Here is a 26062-nt window from a genome sequence, read left to right as displayed (position 1 = left end):
GCAGCCAAGGTGAGTTTGGGTAATTGCTTGTGTGAATGTTAGTGTCTCTTTGTAGGAGAACATAATATCAGTGAGTACTTTGGGAGTAGAGTGCACAAAAAGAGTAGACAATTTGATACTGATAGATTTGTTATATTTATTTGTTAACACCTTCATGCACTGCATGTATAAGTACTAAGTATTATTTTGTAACCCTAACCTTAAATTAGTTAGCCCTCTTTTTCTCAGTTTCTTCCCTAAAGAGTCAGGACTTCATGAACCTTCAGTGCCCACTGTGACTCTCACTGGACACATACGCACAGACACACAGTACCTGGTAGGAATAATGTGCTTTGTAAGTGATCCACTTCTTCAGTTCAGTCCTCCCTTCCACAGACAGTGAACGAACAGTGGCCTTTGAGGCAGAAGCAGCAGGCATGTCAAACTCCACCTCCACCTGGCACTGGAACTTCCGCGGCACCTCCCAGTCAGAGCCCAGCTCCAGACGGCAGAAAAAGGTGTGAGGGTGGCCTAGCGCTGTGAACACAGAACAAACCAAACACACACTTACTAACAGCCTGAGACTCGCTCATACTAAATAACAGCACAGAACAAAACTCGCATTATTCTTTCCGCCTGAGTATAGAATTGTAAATAAGTGCACTTTCTACCACTGCAATAATTCCCTCTTATTAAGGAGTAATTTAGAAACAATTCAGTTGCATGCACTGTATGACATTTCGCTACATAACACTGTCATAATCATGCTATAAACATGTCATGGCAGATGTCTTATGCAGTGGTGAGTTGTTATTGAAGGATTATGTCCAGTAATAGAACATCGTCATATTTCTTTTACAGGTAACATGTTTAAGTCAATGTTATGTAGTAGGGTTCAAGTAAAGTGTTACCTGTTAGCTAAAAACTATAGTAGAGGCCCATCCTGAAGCCTTAACTGGGTAATACTTTATTTTGAGAGTCTTTTGTAGATGCTCACCTTGTTTTTAACTAACATTAAACTAAATATCTATTAAATACAACTGAACTTTGAGTTGAGTGTTGTAAATTCTCCCAATCTAAATCAAAACTTATATAATAAACTTAACCTTAACTTCACACTTTTTAACATTACCATTGTTGATCATCATAGTAAGTTTCAGCAGATATTTGCTCACAATCAAAGCATCTGTAAGTAAACTACAGAGGACTGTAAAATAAAGCAACACTGTACTTTTGTCCATTTTCATAGATGACAGTGTGTCATGCAGTGATCGAAACCACATAATTAAACCTCTTTGAGATTACTTAACTTTTTGACGCAGACTGAAGCAAGCATGTAATTATTTAGGTGTGTTTTAAGCATTAGGGCAAGTTTACTGATGACTTAACTGATGACTGGTGGGGTATACTACTTGATCCATACTTGTTAGTCACACTGAAATTGTAGCTGCAGTTTAAAACCAAAGAGGCAAACTTTAACACCAAACATGTCGAGACTGATCAACTATTTTGGCAGCTATTTCTATACCTAGAAAAAACTAATTAAAGTGATGACAGTTAATATCAGGACTTCACACCCTACTCCTACAGCTTCACAACCATACTCCTGAGGACTCCTGCACTGCACCGTGAACTCTTTTCCTTGCTCTACCACCCCAGATTCAGCTCATCAGATAATTACGAAGCCCTTCACGAGCTGAATCAGGTTTGTTAAAGCAGAAAAAACCCAAGCTGTGCACTACAGGGGTTCCCTGAGACGCCGCTAAAGGGACAGTAAGACTCTCCCCTGTTAGAAGTGGGATTTCTGTGCTTCTAGGCCGCGCCATGACGCTACAATAATGAGCCAGCTTCCCAGACATATTAAGTGTGGTCCCAGTCTAAATTGCACTCTCACTGGGGATTCAGCCTAAGACTAGATTCAGTCTATTAAGAAAACCACATACAAGTTAAAGCATTTTTCAATAAGAACCTCATTATTGACAATTTAAAAACAACGAAATAGTCTGCATCATCATCATCATCATCATCATCATCGTAACACTAAATAAGCAACTGGAAAACATTTTTAATGAAGAAAACTACACCATAACTGTGAGAAAAAACAAAAAGTAAATAAAACGAAAAAGGCCTGATGGCAACTATGTGTGGCTGTGGTGGGGTGGGTGGGGAGTGTGTTTGTGTAGGGGGCACACAAAGGAAAAGAAAGCCAATGAGTTTGTGAATTAATGAATAATGACAGCTAAGGCTTTGTCCAACCAATCAGATGTGTGCAGAGGGAACCCTGCTGATGAGCTAGTGAAAGGCCTGGAGCACTGGCCTTTGACGCAAAATACCAACACAGAGCTGAAAGCATATGCCAAGAGAATAGAAAGGCTATGCTGAATAATCAGTGGCTTCTACACCAGCTCATACGAACCGGAATGTAATATTGTTCTAAAAGAAGAAATCGCACAGCACAAGTCCACAAAATGCAAGACTTCAGGGCTGTTATCTGTATGTGAAAGTTTAAAAGTAGGATTGGCCTGAATAATTTGCTCAAGTATTCCTCTGTTATATGAGATTTGCTTCTCTATTTATTATTCGGAAGCATAAATAAAAAAATCTTAAAGATTAATAAATTACAGCTGGTTTAGTTGTATGCATCATAAATTAATTCCAAGCATCCATGTCACCACTCCTCAGAGTGCAACTGCTTTCCACATGGCCACTCACGCTAAAAGAGCAAAGATGCCTAAGAAATCACACGTGGGAGGATTTAAATTATTGGACAACAATAAAAATTGCTTGGCGCCAAATTTGTGACGAGTTTGGTATTCCATAGAGACTCCATGAAATCATCTGAAATATGTGAGCGCCCGAGTACTGGACCCTCTGACGCTGCTGTCAAATCGGGCTTTTTCTCTAATTAAACAGTTTTACAGGTTTAAAAACTGACAGCACAAATAACAGTTTGCTTTACTGGGACGAAATAAAGTTACATTTACATTTACGGCATTTGGCTGACGCTCTTATCCAGAGCGACTTACAATTTGATCATTTTACATAGGTAGGCCAAGGCAGTGTTAGGAGTCTTGCCCAAGGACTCTTATTGATACAGTGTAGGGTGTTTGCCCAGGTGGGGATTGAACCCCAGTCTACAGCATAGAAGGCAGAGGTGTTAACCACTACACTATCCCAACCACTGCTGTCAATACATAAAGACATGGTTTGAAAAACTCTGAACAAATCTGACAATTTTATTATTTCAGGCTTTATAGGGAAACTTGCAGCAGTGCATGCACACCATCAGCATGTTTTCTCAGCCAGACATCTGGTAGTTCAAAACTACATATAGTATATTAGAAATCCTCCTAGTCTACCTCACAGATCAACACTCTATTCACAGTGAATGAGGCATAACTGAAGCGTAGTAGAGCTGTTACTGACACTGTATTGAGCAGTACATACTCAAAAAACATAAAACTGACTTGTCAATGTTAAGAAAACATATTCATTATTATTATTAAAATGTACCTTAAGTATTAGTGATGAAAAACGTAATATCTTAAATTAAGTTAAATCGGTCAATCAAGTCAAATAAAAGAGAATAAATTCTGTTTTTCAAGTCTTATGGGATTTCCATCTGGTATCATAAGACCTATTGAAAATAATTTATTAAGTCTGTTGTATTCAGAAATAGAACATATGCCATATTACTCACACTTTACATACACTTTAAATGAGGATGTCTCATATTTACACAATTTTATTGGCTCCATCTATTTGCATACAGGGCAGGTCTCCCTTGTTTTACTTACCATCTCTTCATTGTCTTTCCTCTTAACCCCTCTCATCAGGCAAATGTTTACATTCTATATTTAAATTAATGGCCTAGCTTTGTTATTGTTGGCATTACCACATTTTCTATTACTGCATATAGTCCTAAACTAACAGGGCACTGGAGTGACCACATTTAAACCAACTCTGATAGCAGATTAATCTTGGTAAATTATGCTGAATCAACAAAACTGCCTTATTTTGAACAAAATAAATGCATTCCATAATTCAATTAAACTGAATTTAGCTTTTTGAGTTCAGCTTTATCATAAGTCCTCATATTAAATTGAATCAACACAGGGATTTAGAGAGAAAAGCTACAGCACTTTATAGATAATGAAAACCAGATAAAGGGTGCTGATGAAAGCTACAGTCCTTGTTTAAGTCATCATAGTAACAAATGAAGATATTACAAAGGCAAAGCATCTCCTTATGCTTATTTCAATTATGTACATAATGACAATGGATGTGTATGATTTAGCCTGTCAGTTACCACAGGAGGACTACAACAGGGAGAAGGGAAATAAAATGATTTTTGAAGGTTCAAAGATAAACATTTGTATTAAAAATGTATAAGAACTGAATAAAATATTTTCCTTCAGGATTGGGAGCCTGGAGTTTCCTGCTTATAGCATTAAGAGCATCTATTATTCTCTTATTTCACTAAGCATGTAATCAGAGACAGTAAAGTACAGCTGGCTGAACTCTCTTTAACATCATTAATCTTCCATGCAACTCCAAAAGACAGTGGGGCCCATGGATTACATTGTTTTCATGGACAGTAAATCACTGAGTGACCACTTGTGCCCTGTAAATGAAGGGTATAAGTCAAAAGAGATCCATCCTATTGTAGGTAAAATGCTTTAATATACTAAATAAACAGTACTGTGCAAAAGAATAAACTTCATTTATTAACTGTCCAGCCAAAATGGCCATCAAGTTACTCATTTTAAGGAGACATTTCTAGAGAGGTTTGAGAAAAGATAATCCTCTCCATCAAAGTCAAATAACATAATGAAAAATATTACTTAAAATCTAAATATAAAGATAACGAGAAAATGGGATTCCTAATAATCATATAAGATCTGGTACACACCAAAACTATAAAAAACAATAAACATCCCTTGAAGATTTCATCTTTGAGAGATGAAAATCAAGCTGCTTCAGATCTGAAAAAAAAAAACAACAGGTGTTTCTCTTCATCCTGTGAGAAGACAACTCAAGCCTATGGGTCCGAAAGGATGTGTAGCTGTTGAGAAGCCTCACTGGGAAAAGAAAACAAACGAAGAAGCTGCTGGTGTTCTCAGAACATTAGACTGGCTGCATCATCGCTGAACATGTTTATTACATGTTCTCAGCTTTTTTCCCCCTGAAGCTCAAATATGAATAACTAAATTGTTATGTGAAGCGGCCCTGGGTTTGTGAAAGGCGTTATATAAATGTAACTTATTATTATTAAATTGCCCATTTTGATAGAAATTAAATAAATGAAGGGCGACTTCTGCCCAGTACTGCTGGATCTTGGTGCACAAAACAATGTGTGACACTTTATCAGAAACCACAACTGGATTGCAGCAACTCATTTCACATAATTTATAACCTTCATTTAGGAACATGTTTTCATTATTGCCCCAAACTGCTGCAATTAACATGTGGTCACATCAGAAATAATATCATGACTGGCAGCATGATGGAAAAAAGTTGCTACAGTCAATTTTCTAAAACGAATGACACCACTACTGTACTTACTGACCTTTTCCCAGTGAAACAATGTGTTTTCCCTCTTTTTATGCCTGAAACTAGGGCTGGCATTTCAGGGAGGAATTTTCCCCTTGGCAACTTTCTTGTACATTAGCTGTAGTCACCTTCAAACAAGCTTCCACAATAAGGCGGTTAGCCCTTACCGGAGTTTTTGTCTGGCAGACGGCTGATCCTCCAGACCACAGATTTGAAAGCCTGTTCATATTTAGCGGTACCCAGGGTGACCCTCATGGCTGGTTCTGAGCCAGAACTGCTAGTGGAACCAAAGCTGGCTCCCTTATTGAAGCGTGCCTTGAGGGACTTCTCTCCAGTTACGCTATCCTTGCGGAAGTTCTTGGCCCATATTTCTGGAATGGGGTATCTGACAGCCACGTTTTCGCATGGTATCAACGTGAGAGGGTCTCTATTGGACGAGAAGCCTGTCGACATCACCAACCAAGACTGGAGCTCCACCTCAGCACCGCGTACACTGACAACCGTTCTCAGAGTGAAGGGGAGCATCTTTTCCGCATAGGCTGTCCGGAAACGCAGCAGCTCAAATCGCCGTCCAGCCGGCGGGTCGTAGGCAATGATCCTGGATTCGTCAAATTCTGACTGATCTGCGCATTCATGCAGTCTACAATCTCGCAAACGAATCCACCGTGTGGTTGTGTTTGGAATGATGTCATGCCGGGATACCACCTCTTTTCCTTTGACCTGGATGTCGTTGAGCCCAATGCGACACAGTGGTGAGCCTGTCAGGAATGCAAGCACATTGACCCGGGTTGTTACCAGTTGTTCTAGAATACGATTGTCCCCTTTAGACAGAACTCCATAAAAACTATCTACCACTTCAACCTGAATCTCCTCCTCGGAGTAGGATACAGATGAACTGATAGAGTCTGTGTCCACTGATAGGCACACTAGCTTCTCCTGCAACGCGTACCTGAAGCTCAGGAAGTCCTGGTAGTCGATGGTCCCAAGTTTTACAAGTTGCTCTTTCACAGGTAAGTGAACCACGGCCACCTTGGGCTGGATCTTGCGCTTCTCCTTGTACACTACCTGGTCCAAGCTGAGGGTATGCACACGGCCATTCTCTTCATAGTTCTGGAGCTTGTGGTCAGACAGCTCAAGTTGGGCATTCAGCTGGAACTCCTTGAAGGGTTTCTCCAGGCCTTTCTCATAGAAAAGCTGCAGCTGGCCAGCATCACTCAGCCTGACAAAGATGGGTCCCCAGTGCCGAGAGGACATGATGTTCTTTTTTTCTGGGATGCGCAGCAGCATGGGCCAGCCATTCTGTGGAGCCATGTGAGTTGGCTGATAAGGAGTTTCGTCCTCGTCCACTGCATCCACAGAGTCATCAGGTAAAGTGGCACTGCCTACCTGGTCCGGGTCAGAGATCTGCATGTTTCTGAACTGATCCAGATCATCCGCAGTAGGACCTGGGGGGTAAAGGTCATGCCCTCCAGCAGAGTCACTATCAGAAGAGAAGAGCAGGAGAGATTCCCTTTTGATATCAGCAGACTGGGGCTCAAAAACAGAGGGGCTGAAGGAGAAAACATTTTCTGACCCATTGCTTTCAGTTGACTTCAGCTCAGTCTTGTTAAAGTAGGCACTGAATGGATTAATAGAGGAAGGCTGCATGTTTGAAAACTCCTCATCCAGGAAAGGATTCTTCTTGGTGTAAGGAGTGCTGCTGTTCAATAACGGACTGTCCAAGTCAAACACAGTGTGGGTACTATCTGGGGTTAAGTCCAGGATGTGCCTGTCCGTCCCCTGGTTCCGGAAAGGTGAAATAATTAGGTTGCTGTTGGCATCTTGTAACGGAGGCTTGTTGAGGTTGTCGAGCTTGATGTTGGATGGCTTTGAAACATGCTTGTCTGGCATCTCATCATCATCAAAGGTTACCCAGCTGGCAAAGCGGCTGGAGCTGATGTACGGTTGGCCATTTGTGTGTGAATTGTTGGCTGTCCAGTTCAGCGTATCCATATTCATTCCCTCATCCTCTTGGCAAACAGACGAATCTGCAAAACATACATAAATGTTTTACACAAGACTAGAGCCAATTCGCTCATTTCAAATAACCTTCCAACAGAAAGTATCTGTAGGGAAACTCCTTGTCTTAAGCTGTTGCGTTTCATCTTTCAGGAAGCATGAACAAGACGGCTGACAACTCCTGCTGCGCTCGAACCATCATGAGTGTTTATCTGTTTCTCATCACTGAAACACGCTTAATGAGATACACAGTGACTGGACTAATGAGCAGAACTAACGAAGAAGCTGAAAGGCATTTTGCCTCACTGAGAGAAAGCAGAGAGCACCAAAATGGAGCACACATACAAAATATTTATATATAGTCCCCTTACATTAGCTACATACTGTAAGAAATGGGAAGGCCATACAATTATGCAATATCCACCTCTTGGTCAGATGTTTGGTTTATAAAAGATTTCAGATTCACAGGCATGAATACAGACAGTGATCACAACACACAACTTTGCTTAACTTTGCATAATCTTTGCCTCCCCTTAAGAGGGAGCAACGTTAGTTTGCGGGTTACATACAAAACAATGACAAACCACAGATATTGTTCACTAACAGTTTACGCTCAAGGAAGAGCATCTGCCACCACATTATGAGCATGTAATCTTGTATTAAAAGGGCCCACCTCATCAAACGTTGATTTTGATTATACATCCTGGATTAAACACCAAATCAGGTTGTGATCAGTATATACTGTGATTGGCAAACTGCTCGATCCAACATCCTCATCAAAATGTTGAAGCGCTAGAAGTAAGGCTTAAGCTTCCTTTTCAATGGTACAATAATTGAGGTGATTTTTGTTAAATTTACATGAGTAGTAACACACGGGATGCGCTATACTGCAGCCAGCCTTTTGTAATAATAAGAGCAGGTGGCTCACTTAAAAGTACTTTCACACATTAAAATGCATGTTCACAGTCAGTGGACCACCAAAATGGTATGGAAGGTATTTTAGTAAGTGGCTCAAAAATAGTGGAAACATTTCTACAAAACCCCCGGCAGCACCCAGACATGCCTAGAAACCACCACAACTCACACCTTCCGGCTGGAGTAGGGAATTTTCCTATATCTGCTACCTTCAGCAGATGCAAACCGCTCAAAAAGTGTGTGTAAAGTTTTTGCATTGGTCCAGTCAGACAAATGTAAAAAATAGTAGGGGACAATGATTAGAATCTGCGGATTCTAATTGTGGTAGATTTTGGTAGATTTTTGCCCTAAACATGCTAAACTGGCTATGGATCAATTTATTATTTGCATTGTCTGTGAAGTGACACAAATCCGATTTTTTGCCCTAATGTGACTCAGATCTGATGTTTTCAGAGCGGTGTGCACATGCAAATCAGATCTTTTCAAATCCGACCTGAGTCACTTTCATATGTGGTTCTAGATCGGATACATAACCGATTGGTGGGCATGCGAACTCAGTGAGCCTCTCAGATCGGAATGTGTGTGCTTTTTTTCCCACTGCATGTGCGCCATCATTCAGCGTTACCATAGCAGCTTTAACAGACGTTAAAGCCTGTAAATGGTGGAAAAGCAGCACATTTCACCTTTTCTGCCTTCATCTCGCTGTAATAATGAAGCTGAGAGCTGATCAGAGTTAACTATCTTCACAGCAAAGCTCGTTCTGCTCGTTAGTTTATTTGCTGATGATGCACTTGACTAATTTATGTGACGTTACTAGGCAGAATGTGTGCATGCAGGACATTTCGAGATGCTGGTTCGTTCACATTAATGACCGATTTGAGTCACTTACCTAAATGAGTGGTAACCATCGTGTCAGAGAGATCAGATTTGAGGAAAAAATCAGATTTGAGCAAGGAGGCTTGTAATGTGCACACAACCATAATGATATTTAATTCAGAGCAAAAAAAACACATCATCAAACTGATGCTTGGAGAAAACCTGGAGCGGACCTCTAAGCAAACTGCACTAAGACTACCATAAAGTGTTGTGTAAATTAATAAAAAACAAACTCAGAAGTGTACAAAGACATTCTGGATACAAACCTGCAGAAGTTTGCAAAGAATCTGCTTAAACATTAATAATCTGAAATCTAACAGCCACCTTTTGAAAGAAAACTTTGTTTAAAAGAAAACTGCAGTATTGGAATGGTGTGTTAGATAAACTACACTTGACTCGACATTTCATATCCTAACAATGAACTCCGGCACAAATGTCCAAATACTTTTTGGGTCACTGTATACTCAGCCCAAAGGAAAATCAAGGCAGTGTTTCAGTAAACTTATGAATGTAAGTACTGTTCACAATATGTAAAGCAAACTGATTAAAATTCTACTGGCCTCATAACAGTGAATATTTTTTGAGTCTACCTCTGGCACAAAGCAGCTCATATGAATGTGGATTCTCTCTCCAGAGGAGAGGCCCCTTCCAGCATGAATTCAGTGCTTGCAGGCCTTTCTGAAACTAAGCTGAATCTCTTGGCCATTCCAGCACTCTGAATGCATCTCTCTGCTGCCAAATTAGAAAAAAAAAAAGATTCACCTGTTGCTAGGCACCGGCATTCTGTACCTCAGGTCCACAAACACTGCCAGTGAATTTGCTCTCTTCAACACAGAGTAACACACAGTCCTTTCTCCTTGCACTACTACATGTTTGTTTTTTGCCGCCCTGTTTGTGTGCATTTGTGGGGCGAGCTGCATTTTGTTTAAAGCCGCCACGGTGCTCTTACACAAAGTCATGCACTCCTATATCCTTGGGCCATAGGTTACATTATCACATACCACAATAATTTAAAAAAAAGTGCTGATGTTAGTCAAATGATCTTTCTTCATTCTCTTTCCCATCACATGATTTTTTATTACTTCACCTTTATTTAACCATTCCTACTGTACAATCTCTCTAATCCAGGGGCTCAATCCCAGCCCTGCCAACCCCATGCTCTGTACATTTCTGTGCTTTCTCTACTCCACCCTGCCAACGAGGAGCTGCTAATTAGTTGAATGAGGTGTATGACTGGGAACCCCAGCTCTGATCTATGGTGTACAATGTGGTACAGTATCTACGCATACAACAGAAAATACCGTGCTTAATTACAGGTCATTCAAACAGAACATCATCTACTAATTAACTGGATACTTACATATTTTGAATGGCACATAGAAAGATAGCACAGATCTTCAAAATTTCTGGCAATGCTGTGGAATGCGGTATGAAAATGTTTGAACATTCCCAGTCACTTTTCATGTATGGTAAAACTTACATAGAGAGGTGGCCAATATGACAGTACTTTTCTGTTATCATGACAAATTACATCACAATACACTTTTCCAAGCATATTGTGGACAATTTCAGAACTTAAAGAACACCCACCAACTGCATGTTTCATTACAAAATAAAAAAGCACAATTTAGTCCTTAGAGCAACACCCACATAAGCAGGTCATGACAACTGACATAATTCTACATAAATCTTTATAAATGTTTATTCCAGTAGGCATCATCTGTCATAAAGGCTACTTTAGCTAACTTTGATCAAAAATGGCAAATGTAACCATTAAAACAAATGATGCCTATTGGAATCAGCATTTACAGACATTTATGTAGAGGTACTGTAGTTATCTTGTCAACCTTGTGAAGGTGTCCTGTAGCCTTATGAACAGCACTCTACAGGGTTTTCTAAAGATTTTTTAGTGCACATATTTTCTATTTATTTGCTGACATATTGGAAAAAAATGTTAAACAGCAAATAAACTGTAATCGTGCATTTTGTTGTCCTGAAGTGCTCTCTGTAGAGGATGTGGCAATTTATTTGCACTTAGAAAAATCAACACAACTCCAAAAAAATGACTAGAGTGCCTAAACCTTTGCACACACCTGTAGGCAAATGAAACAAAGAAACTCCAGTACATGAGATCTCCTGAGGAAAGTGAACATGTCTGTACAGAAGAAGGACACTAAAGCACCAGTTTGGCAATCTTTTCTTTTTCTTCCCCCCCAACCAAATGAATATGGAGATCCACTGGATATTAACACACTGTTATAAATAAAGGTTCTGTGCAGGTACATTTTCCATTCATCAAGGCACTTACAATGTAAATGTACCCTAAAAGGTACAACAGTGGTTTTAAGGTCCAATTGTGAACCTTAAATACGTTTTTCCAGGTGAAAAGTACATATTTGTATCTTTTCATAGCCACATTTTTTCAAAAGGAACAGTAAAATAAAAGCCTGGAGATGAGACGGGGTGTGTGGAGTCAATACAACTTAGAATTTACTGTTTCAGCGGATTATGGTTCAGTTATGTTCCCTGACAAAAGGGACTGAGACGTAACCCTGAGGGTACCACCCCAGTGACAAAAGGGGCACTGCCCCAGTGACAGTTTAGAACCTTTATTTCTGAGTGTGCAGTGTTACTTGCTCTCTGTGCAAAATATAGTTTTCATTATGTATTTTTAAGCAATATAAGAACACAGCCCAGACTGTAATGATATGATGAGGATATCAGGAAAATAGCTCTGCAGTGCTCATATGTGGTACTTTGTGAGATATTTGGAATAGAATGGTAATGTTTGTAGAGACAATTCTGTAGATGATAATCGCTGGTCTAAATCATCATTCAAGCCCTGCGGTGCAACTTTAAACATTCTGCACAAAAAGAGCACAATGAGCCGAGTGAAATATTCACTGGATATGCAAACAACATGAGTCTCATATTTACCTTCAAAGTCTCCAGCCTGGACTGTTATCAGTACGAGGGAGTGGCTAAAAAGATTACTAAGCGTCACCGGCACAGAAAAATGTGAACTACTGTACAAAGAGAAGTCTGCAGAAGTTCCAAACAAGCCTTTTCATGTTCCAGCAAAAGATACAGCAAGAGATCTGGAGAATGAGATCTAAAGCTCGATCAGCAGCAGATGTTAAGGTTCATCCAGTTTCAAGCAGGTTGCAATAACAGAAACGTTAGCAAATCTACCCACGTCCCACTTCTTTTCTCCCCTTGTCCTCTTTTAAACTTTTGTCTTGCTATAGTAGGACTTTAGGAGGACATTGGGGGTACTGAACAGGGGGTCTAATCAGCCAGCACTAAGGCAACTGCTTGTTACTAAGCACCAGCTTCTGTGAGTATTTCTTACCACAATGACATTGAACTACAACTTAGCTCGAGTGAAATCCGTGGCATTTCAAGAGCACAGAATGCTCTGAATCTCTTTACCTTGCACAGCTCCACAGCTTTGAATGTAAAACATACATAATATTAATAAATTATACAAAAGTGACCCTCAAGAATACAATGCAGGAAAAAAAAACTTACATCTCTTCAGTCTTGAAAGTTCAGACTTCAATGTCTGATGCTAATTTCCTCTGTCAGCATAAAAAAAGGGATGCTAATTCCCGCTGCCAAAGAGGAATAAAGCAGTGATGAAAGGAAACAGAAGCTTCTGAACAACTTCCCTCTTCTACATGCGCTCAAGACAAAGGCAATATCTCCATGCTGACAGCGGTGAACAAACTCACGCAAAGATGATAAAGCAGTAATTCATCCCTCCTTTATGAAGGTATCCAGGGGGAGAAGAAAACACAAAGTCCTCCAGAGCTGCTGTGAGCGGAGCCAGAGAGAGACTTACCGGTGTGTTAGGGTTAGGCTCAGCAGTGCAGGGGCTGAAGAAAGAGCAGATGGTTCACTCGCACTAAACAGCTCAATCCTGCACTGCAGGAACTAGCAGCAGGTCATGTGACCCGCTAGCCACAAAGTTGCCTGCACAGCCAGGCTGAGACATGTCGATGCCTGTTTGTCTGCCCTTACTGCCCCCAGTAAGTGTGCAAGTCTCAATCTCTTCCTCTCTTTCTACTTCTCTTTCCCTCCCTCTGACTTTCGTCCTGCGGGATGCTTTACAACAGGTAGTTGCAGATACAGTGCTGGCCTAAACAATCAAAATACTCAAGCATTTGTTCATTATGTGCAGAATTTTGGATAAAGTTTGTTGCCTAAACTACAACACATTGCATCAACAAAGGCCTTCAGATTTACATTTACTGCTAATATGTGAAAAATGCTAATAATAAATACATCACAGCTGTTTTAGTACAATGTCAGGCATTACACCAAAGCTGAAACTGAAGCTAAAAGAGCTCTTCCTCAGAAAGGAATCACATCTGCTGAAACACTTAGAACTATCTGCTGATAAGAAAATTTACGATCAGAGTTGGGTTCAACACACAGACACAAGTCTGATGAATCATTTCAAATAAGCACAGTGATTCTTATCCAAGTACAGCCATGCGTCCACTTCACACTGTCTCCGACTCCATCATATGACTGCTCCAGGGGGAATGGCAGCTCTTATTGTCTCTCTTTTTCACAGCTCCTTTAAAACGTCACAGCACAAATGGATCTGTTTACTGTAATGAAACTACAAAAACATGTTTTTACCGCTGTATCAGAGAAGAGTCCCCTAAACACAGTGCATTGTGTTACTGCACTAACAAGATCACCACAGTTCTGCGAACTGTTATTCTAAATATAGTGTGGATTGCTACAGAAAGTGGGAGTATGTGACCTAAAAAATACATGTAGTTCAGGCCCCAGCAACCCAGATGTTAAGAAGAGTCATTTTGTCCTTTCAATAAAAATCAAACCACCTTGGGAGCCACAACATTTTATGTCCACTTTACCATCTTGGCTGTAAGTATGTCTCAGTATGGGCTAATGTACTATTATAGGCTAAAAATATATAAATGAATGCTCATTTTCTTGCTCTGCTTTGAGCTTTAGCTCATCTATAGGAGCCTTTCTCACATCTCTGGCAGGAAACTTTTCCGCAAAAGTTGAATAGTCTTCTTCAATGTTTGACTTTTTTTTTTTTTTTTACAAGGCTGAAGTCAGATTCTCATTCGCCAGGTTCTTGTTCTAATTTTCCCGTTCCACCTTAAATGGTGCCTGAGGTGCAAGAATGTAGCTGCTGCATCTTTTAAGGTGGAATGGGACAATACAAAGAGGAGGCTGATGAATGAGAAGCTGAGTTTAGCCTTGCGACTTTTTAGTGTTTGACAGTTTCTCGCTGCAGATTCAATGTGTCAGGAAACCAGCTGAGAGCTTATAAATGCAAATGAGCTTATTCTTCTTTAATGTTCATTTTAAATCTTGCTTTGTGTCTTTTCGTAACTACACGCTGGGTGAGAAATATTACTTCAACAAGCACAAAGACCATCAGCAGAGAAAGGACTCTAAAATAAATAGAAAGAAACATATTTATAGAGAAAGGGAAAGAGTAATATTTACAGTGAAAGCACAACTCAAACACAACCTTGACCTAAATCTCCAAAATCTATTGTAGACACAACCTGACGGTTCCCACCACTTAAACCCTAAGGTCAATCCACCCCCTCATATATCTCTCCCTCTCTCTCAGTTCTAGTTGGCAGGGTAGAGTGATTCTGCTCCATGGACTCCAGCACAGAGCTGAGCAGTGAAGAGCAGAGTAATACTGGGACAGTGGAAACACTAAAGCAACTTCTGATAACTGTCTCAAAGCCACAGCCAGCTACAGCCACTCTACAGTCTCTCCCCTCTTCATACTCTCCTCCATGCTGACCACAGAGGCTGCATTAACAGGGGTCAGAGTGTAACATTTGGTTTAATTCTTTAGTATAATTCATAATTACTCTTACAAAAATGCTCAAAAACAGGAATGTCATTGGAAAGATGTTTGGTAGTGGTGGAATAGAGGCAGTAATACAATACACCAAGAATTCTTTGGATTTTTTTGGATTCTTACCAGGGTTATTGTTTTTGGCCAAAACATTAACATATATTTTGTGACATAATGCTCCATTACATGTTATACAGAATTATAGTACATTATTGGATCTTAAATGTTCTTATGAACACATATGAAGTTCTACAAAACCTGAATTTATAAAGTCATATACTCTTGATTTATAATGAGTTATACATGTAACACAAGTAGAACTACTTAGAAGCAATTATTTAGGCCTTTGTTAGGCATTATGTATAACTGCATAACACATTATACATTTATTTATGAGGCACTATGCACACAGGTTTCACTGAAAGTGTTACTTATCATTATAATCAAGTATAATATTGATTCTAACGTTCCAAAAATAATGTCAATGAATCTTTGTTTTCAGATGCACTTTTACTGCTGCGCATGGTGGAAGTGAAGTGAGATTCAGAGTAAATCAGCTTACTGCTTTTGAGGAAGTGTGACACGTTTACTCACAAGAAAAACAAAACTGAACCGGCTAAGCAGAAGCACTGAATCTCCTGGAGAAGCAGACAGACTTGCGCAGTCTTTTCCCCCTAAGCCACAACACACAAACCCTCAAAAGGCCTAAAATAACCCTTAACATATGTGAAAGTCATATTTGCAGTAGGCCACTCCTCAGCCCACCCTGTTTACACACTACATATATTAAATCCAGCCTATATGTTCTGCATGTAGACCATCTCAACCAACGACCTCAGTGCACTTGTGAATTAAATTTGCTTGGTACTCGTCTCTTCTGTTGTGAGAGTGAGGATGTATATCAATCAGACTCTGTAATAGGTGCAACAATTGCTATATATTATACTATTATTGTCTTTCACTTTGTGGGAGGATAAACTATTTTGTCCTCCCTTGTATGACAATATATGACAGAACTGAGTCGAGCCGAGGAGACAATGTTGCACTCTAAAGCCTCATGGAAGAGTATTCGCAAAACCGATTCACTTACTATCCAGCTTAACTGCTTACCCTCCTCTGTGGAAACAACAGGTGGCCAGCAGGCTGTCAGTCATGGTCTTTACGCCTTAATCTGCTCTGAGACCTCTCTAACCCTTTCTCAGTTTTTCTTTCTTTACACTCACCAGTGACCATTCTTTAACCCTGAACTACCTGCCTCCACACCATCACCTGTCTTTAGAAATCTCTGGAGTTCTTTACTTTTATTTTCTTTTTTTCTTACACCATTTGTAAACAGTAGCAACTATTCACATGCATGAACCTTTTATGATAAATGGACCAACAGAATTGGTTAAAATGTCTTAGATATTGTAAATATATTAAATATTTTATGTCCTTTGGCTACAAAAAATGTCTCTTACAAAAATAACAGTTTAAAACTGCAATCTTAGATTTTTTTTTTTTTTAAACTGGGTGGTAGACCCTTCTAAGGTACGTGTTGTGTGTACATAGTGTCAAAGTATAAGTCAAAATATTGCTTTTCTTTTTCTTTTAAAATTGAAAATATAGTAAACCCAGTATACATGTGTTGAGAATGGTAAACATTCACATTTCATTAAAACTGACATTATGTTTGGTTAGTAATTTAATTTATATAAAAAAATGTATATTTTACACTGGACTAAACAATAATTTCTACATAAATGTATTAGAATAGTGTTCAAAGTGCCTAAACCCTTTTGCAAGTTCTCCCAAGGTCTGCACACAGCAAGTTTTTCCTGGCATGTGCTGCAGTTCTTGAATGTGATTACGCAGCTTTGGCTCCACGTCATGAGCAGGCACCACTGACTAGGAGGAAACTTTCCCTTTTTTGTGAGTGACACATGTGGCAGGAGTGTATTTTGATCATGCTTCTAAAATATACTTAGATCATGGATGCCCACATTGTGCAAACAGCTGTGCTGTATTATCTGGGGACCAGCCACCACAGATCCCACTGATGAGGCTGTATTTTCCAAAAGGGTTAAAATCAACACTAATTACCATAAGAAATTTGAAAGCATGAAGATATCTGCTTTTGATTATTAGGACTTGAAGAATGCTATATGAAGTTGACTGCTTATGTCTGCTGGTTTTCTTTTTTGATAAAACATTGCGTTTCACATCTTTAATGCTGACAGGCTAAAAGATAGCCAACAGCCTAAAAAACTCATCATTAATATCACAGGCTTGAACTAAAACTCTTAATGTATCATTAACTGGAAAACGGCTGAATAAAAGTCTAAAAAATGTCACTTGAATGGATAACGTGCTTCAAACGTCCCTGTGTCAGTCAGACGTAGCGTCAAACCCAGGCTAAATCCCAAACGTCTCCATACTCCCTCGTGCTCTAGCTATGAAAGTTTAGAAATTCTAGCAAACAGCCAAATAGTGCATCATTCATCAGTGTGGATGTGGCTGAGTCCCAAATGACTATTCCTTAGCTCTAATATTCATTGTTGGCCTGCAGGATCCAGTATTTAAATTCCAGGGAGACGTTTGCGATTCAGCCCCAGTGTGTGTAGAGGGCCGCCGCTGGACTGGTGCTAAACAAGACTCGCAGAAGTCCATGGTTGCTTGGTAACGATGCCATACTGTAAAGGAACTACATTTCTTAGTGAAATGCATGTTTATGTCGATTATTATTAATAATAACATTATTATTAATAATAAAGCATAGCCTCATGCAGCTTACTGCCTCAATACCACACACACAAAAACCAAACAACTGGAAGTAAAGGTTAGACTGCTAGTTACATCTTAATGTCTGTAGTATACAGTGAGACCAAAAGACCCTCTCCATTTCAAAACTCTTATGATAAAACGATAAAGTCAACAAATCCAGATGTTTGGTCTTATGAAAATTAATTTTTTTTAAGCTCATTAACAATGTTAGGAACCATTTTATTCCCTTCTTTTTGGATAAAGCGGTCATTCTGGGAATGTGAGGTGTTCTTACACCAGCGCCGACACGCACCCTGCTAAACACATGCGCGGCGATGTCTGACGTGGCTCTTGCTTCAACACAGCACAAAGTTGTCCAAAGTTGATCTCCGGTTCCAGCAGCAGGCCGGCTTCTATTCTACAGGTCTGTGGATGAAGCAGGAGTGGGAACAGGCTGCCTGTCTCTCATTCTGAGGGATGGGTGCAGATGTGTCTCTCCGGAGGTGCAGAGGTCAGAGGTCACGGACAGAGAGGAAACGTGACAGGCACAGCAGGATGAGCTCTCATCCAAGCAGCTGCCTGCTAGCCTGTAGTACTACAGGATGCTCTACCTATTCATAAAACATGCATGCTTTCTGACAGTGCTTCTTTAAACTGACTGGTGTTACGTGAATGGCAAAGCACCATGTAACTTGTTTACAGAGGAGCAGAAAGGATTTCTGAGTGGAAAAGACGAGCAGAAGCTCAAACAGACTTGTACTGACCTTTTCAACTAAGCCATAACACACAAACCTTCAAAAGGCCAAAATAAACCCTAACATATGTGAAAAGCATACTGAGAAAAAAGCACCATAAACCAGCCCGAGCCACTTCATATGATCTGTATGGTACCCTCTGGTCAGTTCTCAGCCAACCTGGGTCACTGAGTTCATTCCGTGTGCAACAGTTTGATCACCTTCGGTCAAATTACACCTCTTGTTGATTTGAGAATGTTTACTGTCACACTTGTACTTAAATATACAATAACTATATATACATATACAATATTAAATATACAATAACTATATACAATAACTATATATATATATGTGTGTGTGTGTGTGTGTGTGTGTGTGTGTGTGTGTGTGTGTGTGTGTATATATTTTATTCCAGATTATACAGGATATGGACAGAAGTGAATCTAGCACATCTCTATAGAGAACACACTTAATTATGGCTTTTTTTTTTAAATGTTAGTGTGCAATTTCTATTTATTTGCTCGTTCCAACATATTGGGAAAAAAATAAATCTAGAATGGCCCATGACTTTTGCATAGGCTACATTTTATGTTTACTTTACTCCAGCAAATAAACTGTAAATGCAAAGAAGTTTGATCTCTGTAGGTGATGTGTACTTATTTTCAGAACATGTAATTTGACCAGGGGTAACAAACCTTTGCATACAACTGTACATTAAACAAGTCTATGTTCTGTGAGCAGCACATCACTTGGAATGCCATTAAAATCTTGTCAAGGTTGCTGTCCAAGCCATGCTCCAGGTACAGGGCTGTGACTATTGATTATACTAATTATCAAGTATTTGAACAATTATTTTGACGATTAATTAAATAATTTAACAATGAAAAAAGGATTACCTGAACAATAACACACTACACAGAGCCTTACAAAGAGTCCGTAAATAATTTTCATGGAAAAAATAAATACACAGGAAGCCTCTGTGACAAAAAATAATGCACAGAAATATGTGCACCCATCAGGCTTTGTTATGTAAAGTAAGAGTAACCAAATAAACCAAAACATTGTAAATATGCCAGTTATTTCCAGCTTGCATGCTTTCTACGCCATGTTTATTGCCAAAACGAGAGAAATTGAGATGTTTTGAATGCTGCTTGAAATGCCACTTCAACATTTACAAACTTCAAATGCTCCAAACATCTGTGCTTAAGTACAACTAGCTGAAGCAGTATTAAACCTAGAGTGGGACAGTGAATGTACACCACCACTAGCTTGGTGCCAACACTACATGGAAATGGCTATAGAAGCACTAGTGTAAATTACCGTTATCAAAGCAGTGGCGCTCTTATTAACTTCTGCAGAAAACAGAGAGCTGTCCTTTATTGGGTAAACAGTGTAAAAGTGAAAAAGCATCAAAATGTAGGTGTCCCCATTTAAACCCTTTCAAAACTGGCTAAAATTATGTACATCAGCCAATTTCTTCTGTTTCTGCCAAGGAATAAGCATTTCTGTTTTTGGTTAGTTGGTTACTCATCGGTAAATCACAGCTGAAAATATCACAGAATCTCTTGTCTGTGTTAGCACAATGAATTCATGCACCTCCATCATTAGTCGGTTCAGATGAGCTCAGACATACCAAGTGCTACCATTATGCGTTAGTCTCCAGTCTATTGCTTCATGTAATAATCATGTCTGCTAATCCACTGCCTTTTGGAATCTTTAGAGGTCTATACAATATTGTGGAAATGTCTAATGAGATGTAAATCTGGACAAGAAGCATTAAAATCATAAATGTAAACAAAAATAATCAATATGTTGTAATTTGCTGTATGTGTGTTAACGTATCTGTTAGTTTATCTAATCAGTCTTTCAATAAAAGGGAACCTATTTTCCAAATTCTGCAGAATTAATTCATTGAAAGTTTTGTGCTTATCCTTTAGGCAAAAACATATTTTTTAATCTATTCATGGTGGAGTGATACATGTAGGGCACCCGGAAGGCAAAATAGTCCCCCAAAAATAACATTTTTTACAATTGCTACTATTTTACCATCATCAACATTACATATAAAATTCAGAAGAAGTGCAGCTTAACTGGTGTTTTTGTATAGTAAATAAAACGGCTACATATGCATTATAGACATTGCGATTTCTGGTTCCTATCAGCACAACAGTAAGAAAATGAGACACGGTTTCTCTACAGTGGATCATTTCATAACAAACCTAAGTTTGTTTCAGTGAAAAATTGGGGGATGTCCCTTTAAATTAAATCAGGTGTGTTTGTGATGAAATGTGCAATCTGTGCAATGGCTGTGATCTTATAACTGAATTCTTCTAGCCTAAATTTTTAAAACCAAAACTAAAGACATCTTAATGTTTATCTGCCTGTTAAAACACATTTACTGCTATTTTCTTGGCTTCCTAAGACTTCTGTACAAGACTTCTGTCAAAGCCTGCTGAAACTTAAAACTTACCGTATGTGTAAAGACATTTCATTAAGGCTATTTGTTGACTCTGTCCCGGTAAGAGGACATATCTGGAAGGACAAAGAACAAAGACAGGAGACAAGAGAACAGCTGGAAGAGAGCACGCTTTATCTGTCCCATGCAGCACTTCCACACAAAGCTCATAAAGACGTAATGCTCCTTCATCCCCCCACAAACCGCACAGCTGCACCAACACACTCTACACATACAGGCCTGCACTCTCACTCACAACAGCACACATTCATTCACAAAACATACACTGCTTCATTCAGCGCGTGCACCCACCCAAACACGCTCATAAAGCGCACACACACACACACACGCGACACATGCGATATTGTCCCTATCAACACTAAATAAAACTGCAAAGCCTGAGTCACACGTCCAGAAATACAGCTGACCGAAAAGCAGAGACTGTGGACACTTAAATAATACTGTACAAACAGACTTGAAGCACAAAACCTAACAGCTAGTTACACCTGGTACTTACAGCCAGCCACAAACAAACAACAAAACAACAACAAACAGGACCAGGTGTCGAGTGTGACATGATGTTTGTGTAAATGGAGTGCATATAATCACACTGAGCCCAGTAGAGCAAACAGCAGCACTCAGAGGCCATTTGGTCAGTTAGAAACATCCACAAATCACAACTGCCTGTGCACATAAGGCCACAGAAAAACCCAACAGCAGGGGTCTGTCTCAGGAAACAGGATTTCGTGCTTAGGGACAATTTCCTACATTTATTTTTTTTTTGGTCTTTTTTTTATTTTTCCCTTGAGGTTTTCATATTCCATCATTTTCCTAATCATTTTCCAATCTCTCTTTATCCCTTAGAATTAAACAGGTTGTTTTTGTTACTGTGCCTTTAAGAGTGATATATGCAAATGGACTCAGTTCTGACTGGTTGTCCTGTATCATGCCTCAAAAAGCAGTCTATGCTGAAACACCACTTATAACTTCAGCGTAAACAATGTTTTCAATGCTTTCTCCTGTTTTTGGTCTAGTCAGGGAGTTAGGGAAGACTGACTATTTTTGTTTCTTTACTTTTGCATACGTAACTTGCGAAACGACTTGATCTGTTTAAACGTCAACTGGCTATCTTTTGTCTTTTTTACGTTATGACCATCACAAACCCCTACACAGGTCGCAACATTTGTGAGGAGCTATTTCCCCAAATGGGATCAATTAATTAAATAATGTAGGTTTGTTGCATTAAAACTATATGAGCAGAGTAAAATAAACTTCAGCTTGCAGTTTAGCAGTACTTTATGTTTACAGCATGTAGACAGTAGACTTCAGACGGCTGCAGTAGTTACTGTTTCCTTCTGTGCAAAAAACAGCTAAGAAGCTTTGATCAAAAACTTGAGATGCAGGCTCCATACTGCCCTCTTGTGGAGCATAAAGCTTAGACATATCTTAATTTGCTCTTTTTGATTTTTATTTTTCAATTTCATGACTACTGGCTAAGAATGTGAAAATACTGACTCAAACTCTGCACCTTTCTGGTCAGCACACAAATACTACAGGACAAAAAGACTACAGCCACTTTTTAAATCCTTTATATGTAAGCAACTAGTGAAGATCCAAGCTTAAAATCTATTGTGCACAATAACATTATTTCCTGAAATTCAGATTAGATTAAACGTTGTGCAGAATACAGGTACAGAGCCAAAGAAATGCAGTTAGCACCTAACCAGAAGAGCAAAATACAGCATTATTTACATATAAAGTGCAGGAAAGTAACCCTGGTAAGTGATGCTGTGGTTACAATATGTAAAATTAACGATGGTAAAGAGGTAAAAAATACTACATATATATAACGTAAAATTCAAGATGGTCACTCCAGAGGCCTTCAGTCACGATAACTGACCCAGGACGAAGACAAAAACAGACAAGCAGACATCTGTGATTATTCTATTGCATAACTTGCAATGACTAATGCGTTCATTTACTGCAGCAATATTCATTTTTCTCAAGGTCACTTTTCTGCCCACTCAAAAAATCTGCAGTGATGGCTCAATGTTCAGCCTCAGATGGAGGCAGAAAAGAAGCGGGCTGTGTTTTAATAAATAAAACTTGTCAAAAGCACCTCAGTCGGCCCCGGTCTCCATAGAAACCTTGTTCTGAGTGAGCTGTTGCTGGGCGGCTGAGGTGAGTGCAGATGGATCAGTCCTGAACGCTAACAGCTCCACGGTGAATTATCTCTGCTAGAGAGGGAGAGATTTCTGACTGCAATCAGCCGAGCGCTCTTTCACAGCCCTCATTACTCAGCCGCCGAGAGAGCGTCTGAGGAACACCTGTCAGGAGCCCCGAGAATTTGTGCATCTCAGTTCATCTATCATTTCCCCATCAACGTGACGGCTGTTCATTCGCCCTGCGCACTCGCCTGGGGCTCAGCCCAGCCAGGCTGGCAGCTTCACTCCCGATTTCATTCAGCGTTTTCTATGAGTTGCTCGGGCCCTTGGGCTTTTCCAGCCTTATGGGCCATGTGAAGGTGAGCTGAGGGGCATTGCCAGCAAACACAAGGCTCAAACACACACAGGGAGTGGCACTGTGAGTCACTGGGAAGAAATGAGAAATGAGCAGGACTGATAAGAGTTAAACTCTGACTGACTCAGTGTGTTCTTCATAGGTGAAACAAAGCTGCAAACAAAAGGATGACTGACCATATGAGTATGTGTGTGTGTGTCCAGGTGCTTAACTGACTCCCGGTCCTGGTCCTGGAGTAACTCTGCCCTGAACATGGTGTTTTCCCTGCTCTAACATACCTGATTCAACTAATCGGCTGCTTAAACAGCCTTATTGAGTTGAAGTGGGTGTGAAAGAGCACTCAAAACTCAATCGTTCAGGGCAGGGGTACTTCAGGATTAGGAACCACTGGCTTAAGATTTTTATTAGAGCAAGACTAGGAGGCATTGAAAGGTGTGCAAGTGCCTGCACATGCCTAGAATATGAATAAGAGTGGCTACCCTTAAAAAAACTTTCACTAGCATGTAAAATTCACTATATAAAATACATACAGTTGAACGCAAAAAAACCCAAACTTAAATGACTAAAAATAAGTTAATGCATACAAAAGGGTACACAATTAAATTTGGTATTTATTTTCTCAGTTCAACATGCTGGTAAAAAATAAAAATAAAAATACAGCATCAAATATAAAATTTGCCCATTTGCATAAATTTGCCCAATTTACATGTAATTTTCCACCCTCAATATGATAACCTCAGCAAATAAACAGTAAAAGTGTATTACAATGTGCAGAAACGTGTTTATTACATCTTTTTAAAAAATAAGCCTTTTTATATTAGTTGGTGGTTGTGGTCACTGATGCCTGTCCTGTTCTATCAAGCATAAATTCCACAGTTCATTCTCGCATGCATACTTGGGATGTGCACATGTACTCAAGTACTCATCAATTTAACCATTCAAGACGCCAGCATTCAAACACTGAAATCACTATTTGGGTATTCATGATATTCCACTACGAGAAGCAGGATAAAAAGACAAGCCAACAATTCATCTAATGTATGAACTGTAATGGAAATGTGAAGAAATTTCGCTGGCGAACTAACATGTTGGGACATTGTCCACCTGTGACAGCACGAGTCCCGATCAGCATCCAGCGTTGTCCTCATTAGCTGTGCTTTTCGCTCATTAGCTTACCCAAAGAGGAAGACTCTGTTACTCATCCAAAACCTTACAATTTCCCTTGTCTATTGCGTGCAGCACCAGTGCTTTCACCCAAAAAAGTAAGTCTAGCGTGTTACATTAATTTCCAATTAAGTCCAAATAAAGTCCAATATTTGTTTCTTCCACATGGTTAAGCTAATTATTCGTTCACTGACCCTTACAGGTATGCGAATATCGAAATTAGTCAGAATGCACATCCCTAACACACACACACACACACACGCGTTACTGTGTAGTGGCTGTTCAAACTCACTGGGTGAATGTGGGCGGGAGGTGTCATGACTGGGTGGTTCCTCGGTGGCGAGAGAGGGCAGGTCACTGGAGGATGCTCCCATACTCACCGAACTGTACTCCTCAGACTCCTGCACTGCACTCCAAAAACTGGCTGAGGAGCACACACTGTGTCTGGGGCCTGAAACACAAGAAGAAAACACCTGAGCTGTGGATACATTACACAGCTTTAAAAATCCTAACAGATTATAAAAAGGCCACACAGCTCACATTTTTACCTCTTATGTCTGGTATAATACATACATATGACAATATACACAACTCCTAAGAATATGTATGGCTTGTATGCATTTGTTGTCCCTGGGAGTTTTCCACGCTTATGTTTGTTTTATTCTTTGTTATATGCGTATATAACAAATAATAAGTAATAAGTGCAATGGCACTTCATGTCCACTGATTTATCTCTGCTGCTGTACTGAATCAGTGCCTCCACTATATCACCCCTACATGTATACCCCTACTTTCTACATTACCAGTATTAAGATGTACACCTTCTACCTCATACTCATCCTGCTGTGTTTCATGCTGCTGTTATTTGCACCTTCTATCTATTGTTTATTGTTACTTTTGAGAGTTAACTGGGACCTTATTTTGTTCCACCTTATGTACCACATGTGATGCAAATGACAATAAAGCCCTTATCTTATATATTGAGTTCTATGGGCAGCCACATACATTTTTGTTGAAAATAAAAGGGAACTATGCATTTTAAAAACTGTTACTATGACTGAAAATTGAGGTTCACAAACTAACCCACAAGGGATCACACACATTAAAGAAACATGGAGGTACAACAGCTTGCTGCTTTTGTATTCAGCACGTTCCACTAATGCAAAGAAGATTAAATATATAAAACGTATTTGGGTGAGGTCATAGGTTGGGAAGAGGACGTTAGTTTCTACTTCCCTTATTTACTTTATATTT

At 39.6% G+C, this 26062-nt stretch overlaps 1 protein-coding gene across 4 annotated transcripts in view; it reads right to left on the bottom strand.

Moving 5' to 3' along the window:
- ston2 (stonin 2) overlaps positions 1 to 26062 on the bottom strand; it is a 56594-nt gene that overhangs the window by 5385 nt on the left and 25147 nt on the right. For all 4 annotated transcript variants that reach the window (XM_017715052.2, XM_017715054.2, XM_017715051.2 and 1 more), the window contains 3 exons: positions 25101 to 25259; positions 5700 to 7559; positions 314 to 516 (listed from right to left, as the gene is read on the bottom strand). In XM_017715052.2, the coding sequence (XP_017570541.1) occupies positions 314 to 516; positions 5700 to 7559; positions 25101 to 25259 (2222 nt within the window). The remainder of the gene's footprint in view (positions 1 to 313; positions 517 to 5699; positions 7560 to 25100; positions 25260 to 26062) is intronic.

The sequence above is a fragment of the Pygocentrus nattereri genome, chromosome 10 (assembly GCF_015220715.1).
Source record: "Pygocentrus nattereri isolate fPygNat1 chromosome 10, fPygNat1.pri, whole genome shotgun sequence".
Lineage (NCBI taxonomy): Eukaryota > Metazoa > Chordata > Actinopteri > Characiformes > Serrasalmidae > Pygocentrus > Pygocentrus nattereri.
This window is presented reverse-complemented; position numbering and strand designations above follow the sequence as displayed.